At 36.7% G+C, this 20802-nt stretch overlaps 1 protein-coding gene across 5 annotated transcripts in view; it reads right to left on the bottom strand.

The window, feature by feature from the left end:
• The window catches only part of CLIP-190 (Cytoplasmic linker protein 190), a 199219-nt gene that overhangs the window by 161881 nt on the left and 16536 nt on the right, over positions 1-20802 (bottom strand). For all 5 annotated transcript variants that reach the window (XM_072544143.1, XM_072544145.1, XM_072544147.1 and 2 more), the window contains exon 2: positions 19428-19684. In XM_072544143.1, the coding sequence (XP_072400244.1) occupies positions 19428-19665 (238 nt within the window). In that variant the 5' untranslated portion in view covers positions 19666-19684. The remainder of the gene's footprint in view (positions 1-19427; positions 19685-20802) is intronic.

The raw sequence follows: 20802 nt of genomic DNA, 5'->3' as shown, positions 1-20802 counted from the left end.
AACAGTAAACAGCTCTTCAGTTTTTCTTTACGTGAGAACACATCAATCACTTTTTACATTACTTCTTATGGGAAACATTGTATTTGAATATTTGGCTAAATTTTTCGCGACTACGTATATTTAAAAATGTTATTGAACTAAAACGGACAGCACGTTCGAAAAACATGTAATGAATGAATTAAATAATTGTAGGAATAAATTATGCTGCTCCACCTAAGCAGTCATTATTATTATTTTTTCGCCATGCAAAACAGCTATAAATAGACGTTCAAACAACAACGTAAGAGTTATTAGAAAAAAATACAGCAAAAAATATTTAAAAGCATTAAAGCAAGATATTGCTTGTTATCTTTTTAACCTTTAATAATTTCAAACCAAAGTTTATGAATGCAGTTTGAGAATGACCTCAGCTTGCACCAAATGTCACACAACTCGCGTTACTTGTAATTTCTGTATTGATTTGCGAAGTGGGTGTGTAAGGCAGCACTTTACGCTCACAATGTGACTAATTCAACAGGTGTGCTTAAGTCAATTATATTATTAACATATATGGCGCCACGAAAATGAAAAAATCCGGCAATGAAAAAATGAAGTTTGTCAGGAAAATTCTTTTTTTCTGTTAATTTTTCTATATATGATAATCTAGTTGAGGTAGACTCATAAGACGTAGAGATAATGTGGAGTAAATATGTTACAGAGATATTTACGAGCAAAGGGGGAGAATCAAAAGGAATTATCTCCCCAAAAAGAAATAATATGAGCAAAAGCCAAAAGATGCAAAGACGGGAAAAGCCGAAGGATGACGAAATATACTGAAAATATACTACTCAATGCTCAAATTAATTAACGAGGATAATCCTCAAACTTTAGCGTTACTAACAGACCAGTAACTGACCGTTAAAAAATAAATAATCGTGGTTTTATTATTATTGGATATCATCTATTTGAAATACGTTTAAATATAGTTCGAGTGCCCGTCGGCAAAAGAGTTTATGATAGATACTCTCTCCAAACTTGGAGTATTGCTTCATTACGCCGAGTCAGACACGATTTCCCTCTGCGACTTTTATAGTTTTGGGGCGTTTTTCCTATAATTTTCAAAAAACATGTCGATTTTACGACATACAAAAAATTTATAGACATTGCTATTCCTTTAATTAAATAGCTTAAAAATTATAAGAAAAACAAGAAAATAATAGATTGTCTGATGATAAATATAGGTCATTCAATGCGTCTGACGACTCGATCATGTCGGGAAAACGTCTGTGACGAAATTTATAAATAACTTTGGAATTTTTTCATGGTACTTTCATTAACAGCAGCAAAAATAACAACTTTTCATATTGTCTAGCGGAACTTGTTTTCCGATTTTCCTGTTTGACGAATGAAAGTGTTCGAATAAAACACTGAAAACTTTGTTTTCAAAACTTCCACAAAATTTATTTTAAATTCTTATCACTACAGCTGTTTCGGCTGATTGCCTTTCTCAAGTGATCTGTTTTTGTCATGAGTTTACACTTTATAGTTTCTAATGAAATAGGTTGAGGAGGAGAGAACTGTTTGTCTCAAGCTGGTCATTCATAATTATATCTGTTTTTTAATTTGTTGATTTCCATAGATTCTAACAAAGATAGCTTAAGGCCTTTATTTTGAATGTGAAGAATTTTAAATTCGTCATTAAAAGAATGATGATGATCTAGAAGGTGAAGTGCGTATGTATACATATCTATACGATATGCAACATACTATGATAGGCTGCCAGTTTATGTTGTGTGGGATGGGATGATGAATTGTTAATAGTCGTGTCATTATGGGTAGGTTTATGAAATATGGAGAAGTCATGTTTGTTTTTAAGTCTGATAATTTTTAAATCAAAAAAATTTATGGATTGATTTTGTTCTGTTTCTATTGTAAATTCAATATGACTATGAAGTGAATTAATATACGATAAAAATTGGTCGAGTTGCCTGTTAGTTTCTGTGAATCATACCAGTACGTCGTATACGTATCTCCACCAATATAAAAACTGTTTGAATAAAAACTGTTTGAATATGCGATGTTTTGAAATCTTTGTCTCTAGATGATCCATAAAAATATCTGATAGCAATGGGCTTAGAGGATTGCACTGTTATTTGTATATATTTCATTATTAAATTCAAAGTAGTCCTGGTTTACGCAAACTTCAAGAAGATGTAAAATTTCAGATGTAATGATTGGATTTGTACTATTTTCTGTACTACATCTGTGCAGGAAATAACAGTACAGGACTTATAATGGGCAATCCTCTAAGCCCATTGCTATCAGATATTTTTATGGATCATCTAGAGACAAAGATTTCAAAACATCCCATACTCAAATAGTTTTTATATTGGTGGAGATACGTAGACGACGTACTGGTATGTTTCACAGGAACTAACACGCAACTCGACCAATTTTTATCGTATATTAATTCACTTCATAGTCATATTGAATTAACAATAGAAACAGAACAAAATCAATCCATAAATTTTTTAGATTTAAAAATTATCAGACTTAAAAACAAACATGACTTCTCCATATTTCATAAACCTACCCATACTGACACGACTATTGACAATTCATCATCCCATCCCACACAACATAAACTTTCAGCCTATCATAGTATGTTACATAGATTAACAGAAATTCCGATGTCAAAATACAATTTTGAGACAGAATTAAATATCATTAAGCAAATAGCAGTAAACAATGGATACAACGAACAAACAATTAATACAATGTTAAATCAAAAACTACACAAGAAAGCCCTGAATTTAATATTTCCACCACCAGAGAAAAAACCCAGTACCTTCTGCTCGATTACATATACAGGCAAAATATCAACAAAAATAGCCAAACACATAAAAAAGAAAGGAATAACACCAGCTTTCAGAACAAATAATTACCTAGGCAAATATATTAAAACCAACAAGAGCCAACAAAAAAAAACACTTACACAGTGGTGTGTACAAACTTAAATGTGGCGACTTCCCAAAAACTTACATTGGTCAAACTGGTAGAAATTTTAATAAACGAATAGCAGAACATAAAAGGGCTTTCAATAATTCTACATACGCTCTTCACCTTCTACGTCATAATCATTCTTTTAATGCCGAATTTAAAATTCTTCACATTCAAAATAAAGGCCTTAAGCTATCTTTGTGAGAATCTATGGAAATCAACAAATTAAAAAAACACAGATATAATTCTGAATGACCAGCTTGAGACAAACAGTTCTCCCCTCCTCAACCTATTTCATTAGAGACTATAAAGTGTAAACCCATGCCAAAAACAGATCAAAAGCAATCAGCCGAAACAGCTGTAGTGATAAGAATTTAAAATAAATTTTGTGAAGTTTTGAAAACAAAGTTTTCAGTGTTTTATTGTTACATAAAATGAATTTCCATCAAGTAACGGTCGAATCCATCAATTATTTGAAAGTGTTCGATTTTATAACTTTCAAAAAATTTATTAATATCAGTCAGACATTGAAAAGGTATACGTATAAAATTCACGAGACTTTCATTAACAACAGCAAAATCAACTTTTCATATTATCTGACGGAACTTGTTTTCCAATTTCCCTGTCTGGCGGGTGATAGTGGTCGATTTTATGACTAGGGTAAGTCCGAAAGATATGGCTCTTTGGGTGAGATGACCCAGTCAAATATATCACAGTTTTATCCTATTTGGCGTCAGTTGCATTTCGTTATTTGTTGCGCGCGTTTGGTATTAGCAAGACTGTTATTTCCGTGAATAACCTAACGTTGAGAGGTATCTTCTTAAACCTTTTTGCGGTAATCGTCAAAACTATTGTGCACTTATTTTTGTCAGTATTTTATTGAAGTCGCGTTTTGATGGTCCAACACACGGAAATTAAGTGGGCCATCTCACCCTGACAATTCGGGTTAGTTGGCTCGCAAATGTTAGGGAGAGATGGCCTAGCTCTTTAGTTACTTATATAAAGATATTTTTAATAGATAAATTTATTTTCAGCCATGCCAACGAAATATAAAAGAAAATGAAATTGACAACGTGGTTTATAGACTGAAAATCAACTCGAATCAGCCATACATGCCGTAAGAAATGGAGAAATGGGGGTCACTGCTGCCGCCAGGAATTTTAAAGTGCCAGCACCTACATTAAGAAGAAGAACGAAAAGTATCAATTTAAAAAAAAGTGCATTAGGAGCAAGTAGTGTTCTCGGCGAAGAAAATGAAAATAAAATAAAGAAAAGAAAGAAATTTTTCAATGATTGTGTGGATTTAAGAAATACATTACTAAACAAATTTTTAAAGTGTGTATAAAGGAGATTACTATGACATTATGACACATGGTACTCCTTATTTTTCAAATAATATGTTCTTGTAAAGGCATAACTTTGATTATTGGATAAACCTACATTATACGATACGTCAGAAGAAATTAAAAAAAAATTAACAAGTAATAAATTCACTGTTTAAATAAATATTCCTTACTCGTACTATTGCAATAAAATATTAAATCCAATAAACAATAACTTGTCGAGCAGTGCTGATTGAAACAACAGAGCAGTAAAATGTTATTCATAAAGGTAGCCCAAAAATATATCGCCGCTTATCATTTAGCATTTAATTGCAAAGCGGTCTTCTTAGGTGGAAATTACTTTAGTCATAAAATCGAACACTTTCATCCGTAAGACAGGAAAATGGGAAAACAAGTTACGTCAGACAATACGAAAAGTTGCTGGCTATCTATAAATTTGGTCACATTCGTTTTCCCGAGATTATCGAATCGTCAGATGCATTGAATGACCTGTATTTATCATCAGACAATTTTATTTTCGTGGTTTTCCTATAATTTTTAATTTGTTTAAATAGAAGAGCAGTATCTATAAATTTTGGGTAGGTATGTCATATAATCGACATGTTTTGGGAAAGTTAAAGAAAAAATCCCCCGGAACCAAAAAAAGTCGCAGAGGGAAATCCGTGCCGGACTCTACACAGTTTGTAGTTTGTAGAGAATATCTATTACAAACTTTTTTGCCGCCTGCGCTCTAACTATAATGAGATGCGACGAAACAACGCGCAAAGAGCGAGACCATAGGTAAGTTTACTTACCCAAAATTCTTTTAATCTTTATTTCTAATTGTTTTTTTTTGTATATTAGTACACAACGAAAAATTTCAATGTGCAAAAGTAAATCTTTTTATTAAATATTTAAATAAATTATATATTTTTAATGGAAACAGATACTTACCTTTGTTTAGATCACTACTCTTATACGTCCACCATTTTAAAACAAATAATCTTGTGTTTAACAAAAAATATAAAGGGGGCCCAATTAAAACAGTCCACTTGAAATATCTTCAATGGAACAGGTATTTTCGGGAAACACCGGAAAATACCCCTATTTTGCTTGCAAATGGGACAAATTTTTATTGTAAATTAATTATTTTCGCTCATTTAAAATACCCCTATTTTGCTTGCAAACGGGAAATATTTTCATTGTAAATTAATTATTTTCGCTCATTTTACATTTAAAAAACTGGTGAAAACCTTTATCCATTATTATCCATGTCTGTCTGTTCGTCCGTCCATATTAGGCTCTAGTAATCGAAACTCCATAGTGTTCGGTCAATGAAAGGAATAAATTGTATTGATATCATGAGAATCATAAAAAATGGCAAAAATCGCGCCACTTTTATTTATTTAACACATTTATAAAAAATGAGTTTATTTGCAGCAAAATACAAAAATTGCATATGAAAGCTGCACTCTTTACCTTCAAAACGTATCTTGATATTTGTCGATAGGACACTCGGATCAAAATAGATCGAATTTTTACCGTCGAGTCGATCCAAATTTTATTGAACATTGATTTCGTGCGCGGAACTAACATTCAAAATCACCGGTTGCTTCAAACGTTGTTTCTGAGAAAACGGTTCATTCTACACAAAAAATGCTAATAAAGATTTTTGTTCAAAATTATCTTAGCTACATTTTTTAATTGAAACAATTTTTTCTATGGCGAACAAGTTCTTAGTAAATCGATTTTTTTCCGTTTTCCCCCATCCACGACGGTGGTTTTAGGGGAAAGCCCGGGGTAAAAGTGCTTTTTTGAAGTCCTAAAACTGGCATTTTCGGCAAAATTCAACTTGTTGGTATGATTTTTAGAGGTTCTTTGACGACTGGAGTAATTCCCGACCTAGTTGAGAGAAACTATAAGTCAATTATTATTATTCAAGCTATTGCACAACTTGTTCTGCAAAAATCAGAATGCCACCTCTCACATCCACCATCCATCCAAATTTAATACAAAATCTGAAATATAATGGGCAGTATGAAATAACAAGAATTTTTCCCCTTCTATTTAAGATTCTTGAAATTGGTCGCCACTCTACTTAGGCCGGTTCCACACATGGGATCCAAAGTTGGCGCCAACAACTGCGTTCCCACGTTCGGTGAGGCATCCACACATTGGGTTGAGTGTTTGGGCGATATCAGTCTGTTCCCTCTAAAGCCAACGTCAACATGCCCGACATGGAAATTGCAGCGGCTGCGACTGCCGTGATAATGGGTGCATATTATGATTATATTTTACTACAAAAAAGACGAATTTTTTCATTTTTTCTACAGCGTTACTTAAAGCTACTAGATCTTTAGAGATGCCGTATTTGGCAACTGCAGACTGAATATGAGTGTAAACCTGACGTCGAGGCTCTGAATCCCATTTATTCTTATATTAACTCAATTCCCAAATTTCTTAGCCTTCTATTTCAGCTATATTCTGCATCAAACCGGACTAGTCGATAATATGGAAGTACATAGTCGATATGGAAGTTCATAGTCGATAATATGGAAGTACATATCTTAAAAAACATAGACCATAGGGACTTACGAATAATAACAAACCTCTACTGGAATCAAAGAGCACAAATCGTAATAGATAACTAACCCAGTCCAGAAATTGAAATCAGGAGAGGAGTTAGGCAGGGATGTATTATGTCTCCATTACTATTTAATGTATATAGTGAAGCCATTTTTGAAGAAGCATTACTATCTCAAAGTGAAGGAATAATAATTAACGGAAGATCTATTAACAACATAAGATATGCAGATGACACCGTGATTATGGCAAGCTCTGTTGAACAAATCCAATTATTGCTAAACAAAACAAACAGTTTCAAAAAACAATAAAGACCAAATACATGATAATAACAAAGAAAACAAATATACCAACAAACATACATTTGGAAAATGTACCGATAGAAAGGGTTGATAAATACAAATACCTAGGAACCTGGATTTCAGACAATAATGATCAAACAACCGAAATAAGAGCAAGGATAGAAATAGCAAGAAATGCGTTTGTAAAAATGAAAACAATTCTCTGCAACAAAGACCTTAGATTAGAACTGAGAGTAAGAGCACTGAGATGCTACGTGTTTTCGATACTGCAATATGGACTTGAAAGCTGGACATTAAAGCAAGAACACATAAATAAGTTACAGTCCTTTGAAATGTGGTGTTACAGGAGGATGCTTAGAATAGCATGGACACAGAAGAAAACTAACAATAACAATTTATTTTTTTAAAAGAATACTGTGTAAAATGGCAGCACAAATGTTTTAAAAGAAAAAAGAAGGCGAGGATTCTTTTTATAAACTGTGGTTTGTCATTGGTTTATTTTCTTTTGCTTTGCTAGATTGTTCAAAATTAGGTACCAAATTTTATGCAGGATGCGAAAATTACGCGCCAACAATGAAATTATGGGCAAATAGCATAATTATACGCCGATTGGAACACTGCTGTAGCGCCAATGTGTGGTCGGCAACACCAGTATTGGCGCCAATCCCTTTGATGTGTACGCAAAAACCGACAGCCTACGGAAAACTCCCAACGTTGGAGCAAGTCATAAAAACGTTGGCGCCAACATTGGCTCCAAAACAGTTTTGTCGGTACATACATTGGACGAATGCTGTTGAGGCCAACGTTGGCCCCCATGTGTGGAGCCGGCGTTAGAGTGATGACCCTGTATCCATTAGTTTACTATAAAACGGTAAGCAAAATGTGTCCATGAAAGCAAAACGTATATGCCTCGGGGTTCCCTCTTCCATTGAAGATTTGTTAGTGGACTTATATTTTAATTGGGTCACCCTGTTTGATGTAAAGCACTATCCTATATTATGTATTCACTTTGTTTCATATTTACAAACAATTTGATTTTTAATATCGATATCTTATACGAGCCCTAACAACTAAATGTTCGGACAAACGAAATTTTATTAAAAAGGTTCATCTTGACGATCTTTCTTATTGAACCAAAGAGCGAGATCAATAATACATTAAACTCTATCATTAATAACAAAATATTAAAATGGCTCTGTCTCTATAAACTTTGAATTGCAGCGTTGGCGGCAAAATAAACGAAAATCTTGCATAACCTTGTGACAACTAATTGTTCGGACAATTCAAGAAATTACTACTTTAGGGTTACATCGCCAGGTTTACAACCGCGGTAATTCTGTTTGGCATTGTTCGTACTAAGGATTTACATAAGTCAGGCTCGAAACTATCCCATAATTCACCTAAGTTACTCTTCAAACCGGCGACGGTTCTCTGGGTATCATTACCAAATTTGTGTGTCATCTTATGCCACAGTATCTCAATAAAATTAAGGTCTGGACTGTTCGAAGGCCATGGGAGCACATTAATGTTATTGTCTCCAAAGATAGATATAGGGAATGAGGCACCGTGCTGCTGGAATATAACATTCAAGTGCAGGTTGAGATCGTGAGCACTTGGTACAAGACTATATTTCAAAATTATGCCATTCACCACCCCATATCTTCCTAGACCAGTTGATGACACGCACCGCCAAATCATAGTGCCTTTAGGAAACTTCACAGTTCTTTTGGGGCAATCTTTATGGAATGCTTCATTTTGACTTCTGATAACCCGTTTTCGAAAGTCTCCCACTTCTTCTTCTTCTTCAAGTGCCATCTCCGAAGCGGAGGTCGGTAATCATCATAGCTATTCGGACTTTTCAGGCGGCTGCTCTGAAATGTCCATTTGATGTACATCCGTACCACTCTCTCAGGTTGCGCAGCCATGACATTCTACGCCTCCCTATGCTTCTCTTTCCTTGGATCTTTCCCTGCATAATCAGTTGGAGCAAGGTGTATTTCTATCCACGTGTAATGCGTCCTAGATATTCCAATGTTCTTGTTTTAATTGTATTTAAAATTTCTATTTCTTTATTCATCCTTCTCAGAACTTCTTTGTTTGTGACGTTTTCTGTCCACGATATTTTCAGAATTCTTCTATACACCCACAGCTCGAATGATTCCAGTTTTTTCATTGATTTCGCATTCAAGATCCAAGATTCCATTCCATAAAACAAAGTCGAAAAAACATAGCCAACCTAACTTTTAGGTCCAATTTTAAATTCCTTATACATAGCACTCTTCTCATTTTGTTGAAATTTGTTCTAGCCTTTTCTATTCTGATTTCATTGTTCTCAGATATGCATATTTGTCCACTTGTTCGACGTTGGTTCCGTTTATTAGAAGATTCTCGTTATTTCTTTGAGTTTTCGATATTCTAATAAATTTCGTCTTCTTGGCGTTCATTGTTAGACCGTACTCTTTTCCATACTCCGCTATTCTGGTCACCGGTCTCTGAAGATCTTCAATATTTTCGGCTAAGATCACAGTGTCGTCCTCATATCTAATGTTGTTAATGGGAACTCCATTTACCTTTATTCCAGCTGTTTCACCCTCAAGAGCTTTTTTCAGGATCTCTTTGGAGTAGGCATTAAAAAGAATTGGCGACAATACATATCCCTGTCTTACTCCACGTATAATTTCAATTTCTTCTGACAGCTGTTTGTTAACACGTACTTTTGCTCGCTGTTTATAGTATAAATTTGATATGATCTTGAGGTCGTTGTAGTCAATCTTCTTTGATTACAGGACATTCATTAATTGTTCATGCCGTACTTTATCGAATGCTTTATTATAGTCAATAAAACATGCGTATATATCTTGATTGATGTCCAGGCATTTTTGTATCAGTATATTAAGTATTCCTAGGCCTTTGCGAAAACCAAATTGTGTATCATTAACGTCTATGTCCAGTTTGTGATATATTCGATTATGGATGACATTTAATAGTAACTTAAGCACATGAGACATCAAGCTAATGGTGCGGTAATCGCTGCATTCTCTTGAGTTTTTCTTTTTGAGGAGACAAATAAAAATCGACGTTAACCACTCTTTGGGTAATACGCCTGAACTATAAATTTGGTTCAAGAGTGTCACTAAAACATCAATGTGCTTCTCATCTAGAATTTTCAGGATTTCTATAGGAAGCATGTCAGGTCCAGGGGTTTTCCCACTCTTCATTGTTTTTAATGCCTGTAATATTTCTTCTTTTGTAATATATGGACCTATTTCTTCTGACGTACGTTCTATGTGCTCCAGATCTCCTCTTTCATCATCGAACAGTTCGTAGATATATTCTGCCCATCTTTGTACTTTCTCGTCCGTCTGTGTTATAGTAGTCCCGTGTCTATCCAGAAGTGCACCAGTGGGATTTTGTTTTCTTAGTCCTGTCAGTTCTTTAACTTTCTTGTGTAGGTTAAACAGATCATATTTATTTTGAAGATCTTTGATATCTTTGCATTTCTCTTCAAAGTATTTTTCTTTTGCCTGCTTTATCATCTTCCTAATCTCTCTGTATTTATTGTTATCTTTGTTTTCAAATTGTCTCCGTTGTTCCATCATATTGAGTATCTCGTCATTCATCCATTCTTCTTTTCTCCTTGCGGAAGTCTTTAGTATTTCTTTACAGGGTTCCAGTAGACGATGTTTTAGTCGATCCCAGTACTCGTCAATATTGTTACGATAAATATACTGGCCTAACTTTTATGACTAATTATTCTGTTTTATTGTAGAAATTTCGGTGGAAGTCTAGATTCAAATTATGGTGAATTCTCCAACTTGATGTTCTCGACTATTCCAGTATATCAGGATTTCGTATATAAATACAACATTTTTATATGGAGAGACAGTTAATACTCAAGACCCGCGCTCGCGAATTTGTACGTACGGATATAATAAATTATTGTCAGATAAGTTAATATAAATAAAGAAATAAATTAAATCCGTAAGTGTTATAAATATTGAACCTTTTAATAAATTCACAACAAATGGTGTCAGAGTGAGATCGAACATAAATTAGACTTATAATAATAATACAAGTGAATATAAAATAAATTGTGAAAATGACGACGATTTATGAGCTGACAGTGACTACTTTAAGAAGACATCTAGAAGACAGAGAATTAGCTTCTACCGGAAAAAAGGCTGAGTTAGTCCAACGACTAAAGAACGCTTTGCTAGAAGAAGGACTAGATCCAGAGACTTATATATTTGAAGACAAACATGATGCTGTCATCTCGTCGATTTCGAAATTAGAGAACAAAGTTTCTGGCGATATTTCGAAAGTTTCCGGCGACATCGCTTCTTTAGAAAGCAAAGTCACTTCTGAGATGTCTGCCCTGGACGATAGAATATCTTCGTTAAAAAACCAAGTTGCTGCCGATATGTTAGCCTTCGAAGAAAAGATTAAAGAGATGGAAAGGAAGATGGAAGAAACAGGGACAGCAGAGAGAGGTAACAATCCGATTACAGTGGAGATAAAAGAAGACGAGACGAAATTTAAGTTGGAGACACGGCCGAAATTTGAAGGAAGTGGAGGTTCTATTCATGTTAAAGTCCCAACTTTCGACGGAAAATCATCATGGAACAACTACATGAAACAGTTCGAATCAGCCGCAAGAGCAAATGGATGGTCTGAAAAAGAAAAGGCTGTAAACCTGACTATCGCTCTTCGAGGAGATGCCTTAGATGTGCTTCAGACCATAGCCGTAGAGGAGACCGATGATTTCGAACAACTGAAGAAGAGGTTAAATATGCGATATGGCCACGAACATTTGGAGCATGTATATCAGTCACAGCTTAAAAATCGTAGACAGAAGAAAGATGAGGCTCTTCAAGAGTATGAGGTAGATATTGCCAGATTAGTACGATATGCTTATCCAACAGCTCCCGAAGACATGATGGAAAAATTGGCCGTTCAAACGTTTATTGATGGTCTTCGTGATCATGAAATGCAGAGAACACTGCGATTAGCTCGTCACAAGACGCTGGTTGATGTCCTATCCGCCGCCCTCGAATATGAGTCAGCTACGCAGGCCTCTGGCGGTTACAGTAAAGTTAGGACTGTAAAAGAGGAAGGAGATGAAGATAAACTTGACCAGCTCGTTAATATGATGAAAATTATTACATGCAAGAAAACGAAGACCATAAAATCAAGAAACTCACCATCAGGAAAACCAGAACGAGTTGGCTTTAGGGGAGCAGCTTCGACCCGGAACTTTTCCAAAGACCCTCTTATACTAATAGCTTCTTTGAAATGTCGTGAAGATAGTGTATATGTAGATGGAGAAATAAATGGTAAAAGACATACGTTGTTGGTGGATACCGGAGCGACCAGAACCATTATACGTCCAACAGTTATAAACAGCCGAAAGAAACTGTTACCAACGAGGTTGCGACTTCGGACCGCTACAGGTGAAAATGCCAACATTCATGGAGAAATCCAGGTACAATTGGGAATTGGAGCAGAAAAGTTTGTCCATACTGTTATAGTTGCTGACATCGAAGAGGATGTTATATTAGGAATGGACGTAATGAATATGCATGGATTCCAATTGGATTTTAAGAATAAGGTAATCAAAGTTGGCAACGAGGAGGTATTTCTCCATCCACATAATGACAACACTGTGCAAGCAGCCATTAAAGAAGATACAGTCGTGCCTGCGAGAAGCGAAACGATCATAGTAGCGCGGCTACAGGGAATTGTGGACGAAGGGAGACCTGTTATGATGGAGCCTTGGAACCACGACGATGAGGTTGGCCGTGGAATCATAATTGGAAAGGAATTGGTGACTTCGGCTAAAGAAATTCCTGTGAGACTTATCAATGTCAACGACTACCCAGTGACCATCAAGAAAGAGACAAAGGTAGGAACTTGTGTACCTGTGACATCCATAATCCGTCAGGCGACAACATCTGATAATTCCAACGACAAATTCGACCAAATGGTTGCAGTTGCAGGACAGTCTCTAAATCAGATGGAGAAAAGGAAATTAAGGGAATTTCTTCGGCAGTATCGTGATATTTTCGTACCGAAAGGAGGAAAGACGGGAAGAACTACCGTTGTTAAGCATAAAATTGATACTGGTAATGCTAAGCCAATTCGTCAAACAGCTCGACGATTACCACAGGCGAAGAGAGCGGAAGCTGAAACGATTGTTCAGGAAATGAAGAAAGACGGGGTGATAGAACCTTCTACGAGTCCATGGGTCTCTCCGGTGGTCCTGGTTAAGAAGAAAGACGGAACGACGAGGTTCTGTGTGGATTACCGTTTGCTGAACAACGTTACCAAGAAAGATAGTTATCCTCTGCCTCGGATCGATGACACATTGGACACATTGGCTGGAAGTAAATTGTTTTCTACTTTAGATTTAAAGTCTGGATACTGGCAGGTAGAAATGGACCCAGTCGATAAAGAAAAGACAGCCTTCACCACAGGATCTGGATTGTGGCAATTCAACGTTATGCCATTTGGACTTTGTAATGCTCCTGCGACATTTGAGAGGCTTATGGAAAATGTGTTGAGAGGGTTATCTTGGAAAACATGCCTGGTTTATTTAGATGACATAATCGTCTTGGGGGAGACATTCGAAGATCATTTGAGGAATTTAGAAAACGTTTTTAATCGACTTAAAGCTGCCCAATTGATGCTAAACCCCAAGAAGTGCCAGCTATTTCAAGGTAAAGTCAATTATCTGGGTCATATAGTCAGTAAAGAAGGAGTGGCCGTGGATAAGGGAAAAATCGATTCCATTAAGGAATGGCCAAAACCAACTGACAAACATCAAGTGAGAAGTTTTCTTGGACTATGTACTTACTACCGGAGGTTTATTAAAAAGTTTGCAGATATCGCTAAGCCATTAACGCGACTTACAGAGGAAGCAAGAGAATACCGCTGGGATATAGACTGCCAAAATGCCTTTGAGACCTTGAAAAAGCATTTAATAACAGCACCAATTTTAGGGTATCCACTGCCAGAAGGAGAGTTCATCTTAGATACAGATGCAAGTAATGTGGGAATTGGAGGAGTGCTGTCTCAGATTCAAGGAGGACAGGAACGAGTCCTCGGATATTTTAGTAAAGTTCTTTCAAAACCTGAGCGGAATTATTGCGTCACGAGAAGAGAACTTCTGGCAGTAGTGAAATCAGTAGAGCACTTCTATCAATACCTCTATGGAAGAAAGTTTCTAATCCGAACCGACCATGCCGCCCTTAAGTGGTTGATGCAGTTTAAGAATCCAGAGGGTCAGATAGCCAGGTGGATCGAACGACTCCAAGAATACGATTTTAAGATTGAGCACCGGGCCGGAGTTAGCCACAGAAACGCTGATTCTCTTTCCAGAAGGCCATGCTCAGCAGAGTGTTCCCACTGCAACAAAACGGAATCCAAGGAAGCAGCAGTGCTAAGAACGACGATTGTCAACGACGACTGGACGCCTACTAAGATCAGGGAAGAACAAGAGAGAGATCCAGTTATACAGAAAATCCGAAAATGGAAAGAGGAAAACCGTCGACCACCTTGGCAGGAAATATCAAACCTATGCTCAGTAGTTAAGACGTATTGGGCCCAGTGGGACTCATTTATCATCGAAGATGGCTTGCTTAAACGAGTCCTGGAAAATGATGACGGTTCAGAGAAGAGAAGACAGTTGGTGATCCCAAAGAGCAGAATAGCCGAAGTACTTCGTCAGTTACACGACAGTCCATCGGGAGGGCATTTTGGTGTAAGGAAAACCCTTCAGCGAATTCGGGAACGGTTTTATTGGATGAACAGTTCCGACGACGTAAAAGACTGGTGTAAGAAATGTACTATTTGTGCTACGAGTAACGGGCCTCACCGGAAAAGGAGAGCTCCTATGAGACAATATAATGTTGGAAGCCCGTTTGAAAGAATAGCTTTGGACATTGCAGGGCCATTTCCAGAAAGTGAAAATGGGGGCAAGTACATGTTGGTAGTAATGGATTACTTCACTAAGTGGGTCGAGATTTACGCACTTTCAGACCAGAAGGCCGCCACCGTTGCAGATAAGTTGATCCAAGAATATATCAGCCGATTTGGAGTGCCTTTGGAGATCCATAGTGATCAAGGCAGGAACTTCGAAAGTGATCTATTCCAAGGAATATGTGATAGACTAGGCATGAAGAAAACAAGAACTACCGCGTATCATCCGCAATCGGATGGTATGGTAGAACGAATGAATAGGACAGTTGGCAAGTATTTGACAAAGATGGTGTCCGATCATCAGCGAGACTGGGACCAATACCTTCCGTTCTTCACAATGGCCTACAGATCTGCTGTTAACGAATCAACAGGCCAGACACCAGCCAAAGTCCTATTCGGACGCGAAATGCGACTACCTTGTGATCTAGAATTTGGGTGTCGACCTGGAGAAGATGTAGCAGGTGAAGATTATGTGATCGAATTACGAAGAAGAATGGACGATGTACATGAGTTGGTCCGTTCCCACCTTCAGATCGCTAGCGACCGAATGAAGAAACGGTACGATACACAAGCCGAAAAGGGTTGCTTTAAGAAGAACGACAAAGTATGGCTGTATAATCCCAAGAAGCGAATAGGTTGTTCTCCCAAACTGCAGCAGTTTTGGGAAGGTCCATACCTCATCATGGAGAAGATCAACGATGTCATCTACCGAATAAGCAAGATTCCGAGGGGAAAGCCGATGATAGTACACCATAACCGGTTGGCATCTTTCGAAGGTGACCACGACGTAGATGAAGAAGTGGAAGTAAACCAAGTCCAAGATGTGTTTGACCTCACGTTTGAGGAATTCATGGGTGCCTATGGAGGTACCGGTAAAGCAAGACATGGTGTTACCACTGAAGAAAAGCAAGATCTACTCGCGCTCCCCGATGACTACTCGCTGGCCCTTACCATCCCGGCCAGTATCAAAGACGCACCAGGGTTGGCATCCGTCTTTCGAAGGAAGTTTGGTCGAGTTGCAGAACTTCAATGCCAGGTGCCAGCTCCCGGTAAAACCTTGAAACTCCAAGATGCATCACGTTACCTTTTCTACCTGGTAACAAAAGACACTGCCCGTGACCAACCTACCTACCGAGATGTATGGGAAGCCTTACTTCAATTGAGAGAGCACGTACTAGAGTCCGACGTGCAAAAGTTAGCCATGCCAAAGTTGGAGTGCCGCCAATTAGATTGGAGGGTTATCCGAAATATGGTGGAGGAGATCTTTAAAGACACCGAAGTCCAGGTGTTAGTCTGTTGCAATCCGCATAGTTACTGGTGCGGAGAGAAAACCGTCCCTTGTCATTTTTATACAACTGGAAGTTGTAAAAGAGGGTCCAGTTGCCGATACCAGCATACAGTTCCGGTTCCAGTCCCGACAAGGTTCCAGGAGGAACCATCTTTTAAGAGGGGGGCAATGTTACGATAAATATACTGGCCTAACTTTTATGACTAATTATTCTGTTTTATTGTAGAAATTTCGGTGGAAGTCTAGATTCAAATTATGGTGAATTCTCCAACTTGATGTTCTCGACTATTCCAGTATATCAGGATTTCGTATATAAATACAACATTTTTATATGGAGAGACAGTTAATACTCAAGACCCGCGCTCGCGAATTTGTACGTACGGATATAATAAATTATTGTCAGATAAGTTAATATAAATAAAGAAATAAATTAAATCCGTAAGTGTTATAAATATTGAACCTTTTAATAAATTCACAACAATATCATTGGTGTTTGTGTTCAATTTGCTGCAGTTCACATGCAGTTTATGTTGGAGGCATTCTTTTATGTTAGGTTCTTTAAGTTTTCTTGTGTCTATTGTAGGGATACTTTGATGTCTTTTAATATTCTTAAGGGTAAGTGTAATCTTCGCGATAAGTGGATTGTGATCTGAGGCCACGTCTGATCCGGTATATGCGTTCACGGCTTTAACAGCATTACGGTATCTTTCATTGATCATAATGTAGTCTATCTGGTTCCTGACTACTTTCTCCGATGTATCTGCGGCCGATCGCCATGTATACAGTCGTCTGTTTAATAACTTGAAAAATGTGTTTGTAATAATCAAGATCTGCTCTTGACAGAATTGTAACAGACGGTCTCCTCTCTCCACTATACACTTTCCGCTTTGTCCCTTTCCAATCTTTGCATTGAGATCACCTAGGACTATCATGAATTCTCTTGTTTTCGTTATTCTCAGTGCCTCTTCGATATCTCGGTAAAATAATTCCACTTCTTCTTCGTCGGCATTCGCCGTAAGAGCATAAACTTGTATCAAATTCAGTTTGGCATGAGATGTCACCAACTTCAGTACCATTATTTTTTCTAAGATAGTGAAATAGCATTCCATCGCTCTGTTAGATTTTTTATTAACTATTACTGCCACGCCGTGTCTGTGTTGGTTATTCTCGCTACCGGAATAATATATTGTGGCTTCGTCTGTTGAAATACAACCTGAGTTAGGCCACCTGGTTTCACTGATACCCAGTAAGTACATCGATGTTCAACCTGTTCATTTCATGAATAACATTGTGCATTTTACCAGACTGAAACATGCTCTGAACATTCCAGGTTCCTATTCTAGTGTTGGACAGTCTTATTTTCTCATCTACGTTCTTTTGACAAGGAATTCGCTGATTAACGACCTGAGAGTCCTTGTCTTCTTCTCCCCTGCCGGATCTTGGCTTCCGAGGGCCATGATCAGTAACGACGTTATTAGTTTCTAAAACCATGATGATTGTACTAGGGATATCCATGTCCCCCACGCAAACATTAAATTTCGATTCGTCACTGAATATGACTCTGGACAAATCATCAACGGTCCATAAAATCTTCGATCTTGCCCAATTGAAGCGGTCGATTAAAGTTTTCATAGACCGTTGATGACTGGTTCACAGTGATATTCAGTAACGAATCGAAATTTGATGGTTGTGTGGGAGACTTTGGAAAACGGGTTATCGGAAGTCAAAATGAAGCATTCCATAAAGATTGCCTCAAAAGAACTGTGAAGTTTCCCAAAGGAATTATGATTTGGGACTGCATGTCATCAGCGAGTCTAGGAAGATAGGAGGTGGTGGAAGGCACAATTAACGCAGCAAATTATAAAAAAAAAATTCTCTCACGTGCTCACGACTCTACCAGGACTCGAATTTTATATTCCAGCAGGACGGTGCTGCATGATATACAGCTAAGACAACTTCAAAATGGTTTGTAGACAATAACATTAAAGTCATGGCTTTCCAACAGTCCAGACCTTAATGTTATTGAGACATTGTGGCACAACATGAAACTTGCATAATGATCACCACAGAAACGTAGCCATTTGAAGAGTAAATTAGATGAATTATGGGATAGTTTCGGTAAATCCCTAGTACTAACAATGCCAGACCGGATTGCTGCGCTTGGAAAGGCGCGTGACGATGTAACCCCATATTAAAATAGTAATTTCTTGAATTGTCCAAAAATTTAGTTGTCACATGTTATGCAACATTTTAATATTTTGTTATTAATGATAGAGTTTAATGTATTATTGATCTCGTTCTTTGGTTCAATAAAAAAGATCGTGAAGATGAACGTTTTTAATAAATTTTCGTTTGTCCGAACATTTAATTGTTAGGGCTCATTGTCCATTCAAAATGTATTTTGTAAACCTATCAGAAATAGAAATATTTATTAGCAATTTACAGTTTGGCAAAATTCATTTCGAATCTTAGATACACATACGATGAACAAAACCGCACTAGGAGCAGCGTAGTGTAGACACAAAATGAAATTTATCAATTTATACCTACATTTTTATAAAAACACGATAATGTGAATCTACCGCTCTACTTGAAATACGCCTTGTGTTTGTTTTTTGTAATGATACATTGTTTTCGGGGATTATAGGCCGCCGCCTGGAATTATTAATTCCAGAGGTGTTATCCGCAATTGCGGCAGATTATCAAAGGCGATATGGCAACGGTCGAAACTGTCTTTTCCACTACCTCTTCCAAGATGAATCGAAAATTCGTGGAAAATATTCAGTAAGGTTGCGACCGCTGCAAAACACTGTATTTTACAAAAAAAATAACCATTCGCGAACGCCTACACATTTAATTTTCCTAAAAATGTGAATTTAAAATAATACAATTTTTGGAAAATATGTTTTAAACAAAAAAATATGCTTAACACAAATAAAAAATATATGAAAAATAAATGTAAATTTAAAAACTCACTCTTGGTCGGCGTTGTAGGAAGAGACGGTTTGTGTTGATTGCCACATAACCTTCCTATTTTGCTGGGAGGTCTTATTCCAGACGCTTTAGAAAGTTTTGAACTTGCCACCGACACATTATCCAGTGACGTAACACTAGCACTTAACGAAGAAGCACCCGCGAGAGCTTGTTCGTTTTCGGAGCCAACGGTTTTGGCATTGTTTGTTTGAGCACTGTTATCACTTGACACTTCACTCATGTTTGGCAGTTACAAATATCTGAAACAAGTCAAGATAAACGTCAATCATAGGTCGCTTGAAAAGTCAATCGAAGTTATAATAAAATATTGTTTAAAAAAAAACTTGATTGATACGTCTTTTCCTTATTTGTATGTTTTTTAAACCATGGGAAACTCAATGGAAAAATCTAAACTGTTGAATTCCTAATCCCCTAATTATTTTACAGCAAAAGTCATGAGATACTATTTGTAGATGACTGAATTCTGTATTAAAAAAATGTAAAAATTGTTGTGAAAATTGAACACATTCAAAAATTTTGCGAAAATCTAATATGTTTGCCAGAGTATTGTAAAAGTTAGGCAACACGTAGTGCAAATGTGTAGAACGGGTTGCGTTTTAATGGATGATTTACATATCGCACCCTCAGTGCAAGACTGTAGTAAATCAGAATAAGTAAGTTTCGAGATAAAGACGATTTTGTTTATTTTCGTGCTAATATCGGTGAAATAAGACACAAGTTTTAAGAAAAATTATCATTTAATTATGATTTTGCATGCTTTTCAGCCTATATTACATTAACCAAAAATAGAAATTTAAATAAAATAATATTAATGCTAAAAAAATTAGGAATTTCAAAGTTACAACACTTTTGCACGGAGAAAATTGTTAATCACTACACATTTAGTATTAGAATTTTAAAGTTACAACACTTTTGCATGGAGAAAATTGTAAAAAGTGTAGACACATTTTCTGTTAGTTGTTGTCCTCTTCTCGTATATCATCTTGGGCCAAAATATTTTTGAAAAAACTATGGTGGGCTTCTGGTATCATACCCGAATGGCATAAGTATACCAAATCTTTCTTTTTGGCCATTTGAATTTTTCAATATTTTTATTTAAATTCAAAATAAAAGGACTATAATAAAAATATACAAATCAGGCTACCTTGAGTAGAGTGATTAACAAAAGGATTGAAATTCACTACCTTAGTAAAAGTTGGGAATTACGGGGGGACAATATGATAAGACCATCGCACCGGATGATTACATGACGATTTAATACAATTTGGGTTTTAGTTTTTATAGAACAAGTTTTCTGAGAATAGATATTTTTAACCTGTCAGTATTGTTAATACACAAGTTTTAAGATAACTGTTTT

Source organism: Diabrotica undecimpunctata, chromosome 9 (assembly GCF_040954645.1).
Source record: "Diabrotica undecimpunctata isolate CICGRU chromosome 9, icDiaUnde3, whole genome shotgun sequence".
Classification (NCBI taxonomy): domain Eukaryota; kingdom Metazoa; phylum Arthropoda; class Insecta; order Coleoptera; family Chrysomelidae; genus Diabrotica; species Diabrotica undecimpunctata.
Note: the sequence above shows the minus strand (reverse complement) of the source record. Positions and strands in the feature narration are given on the sequence as shown.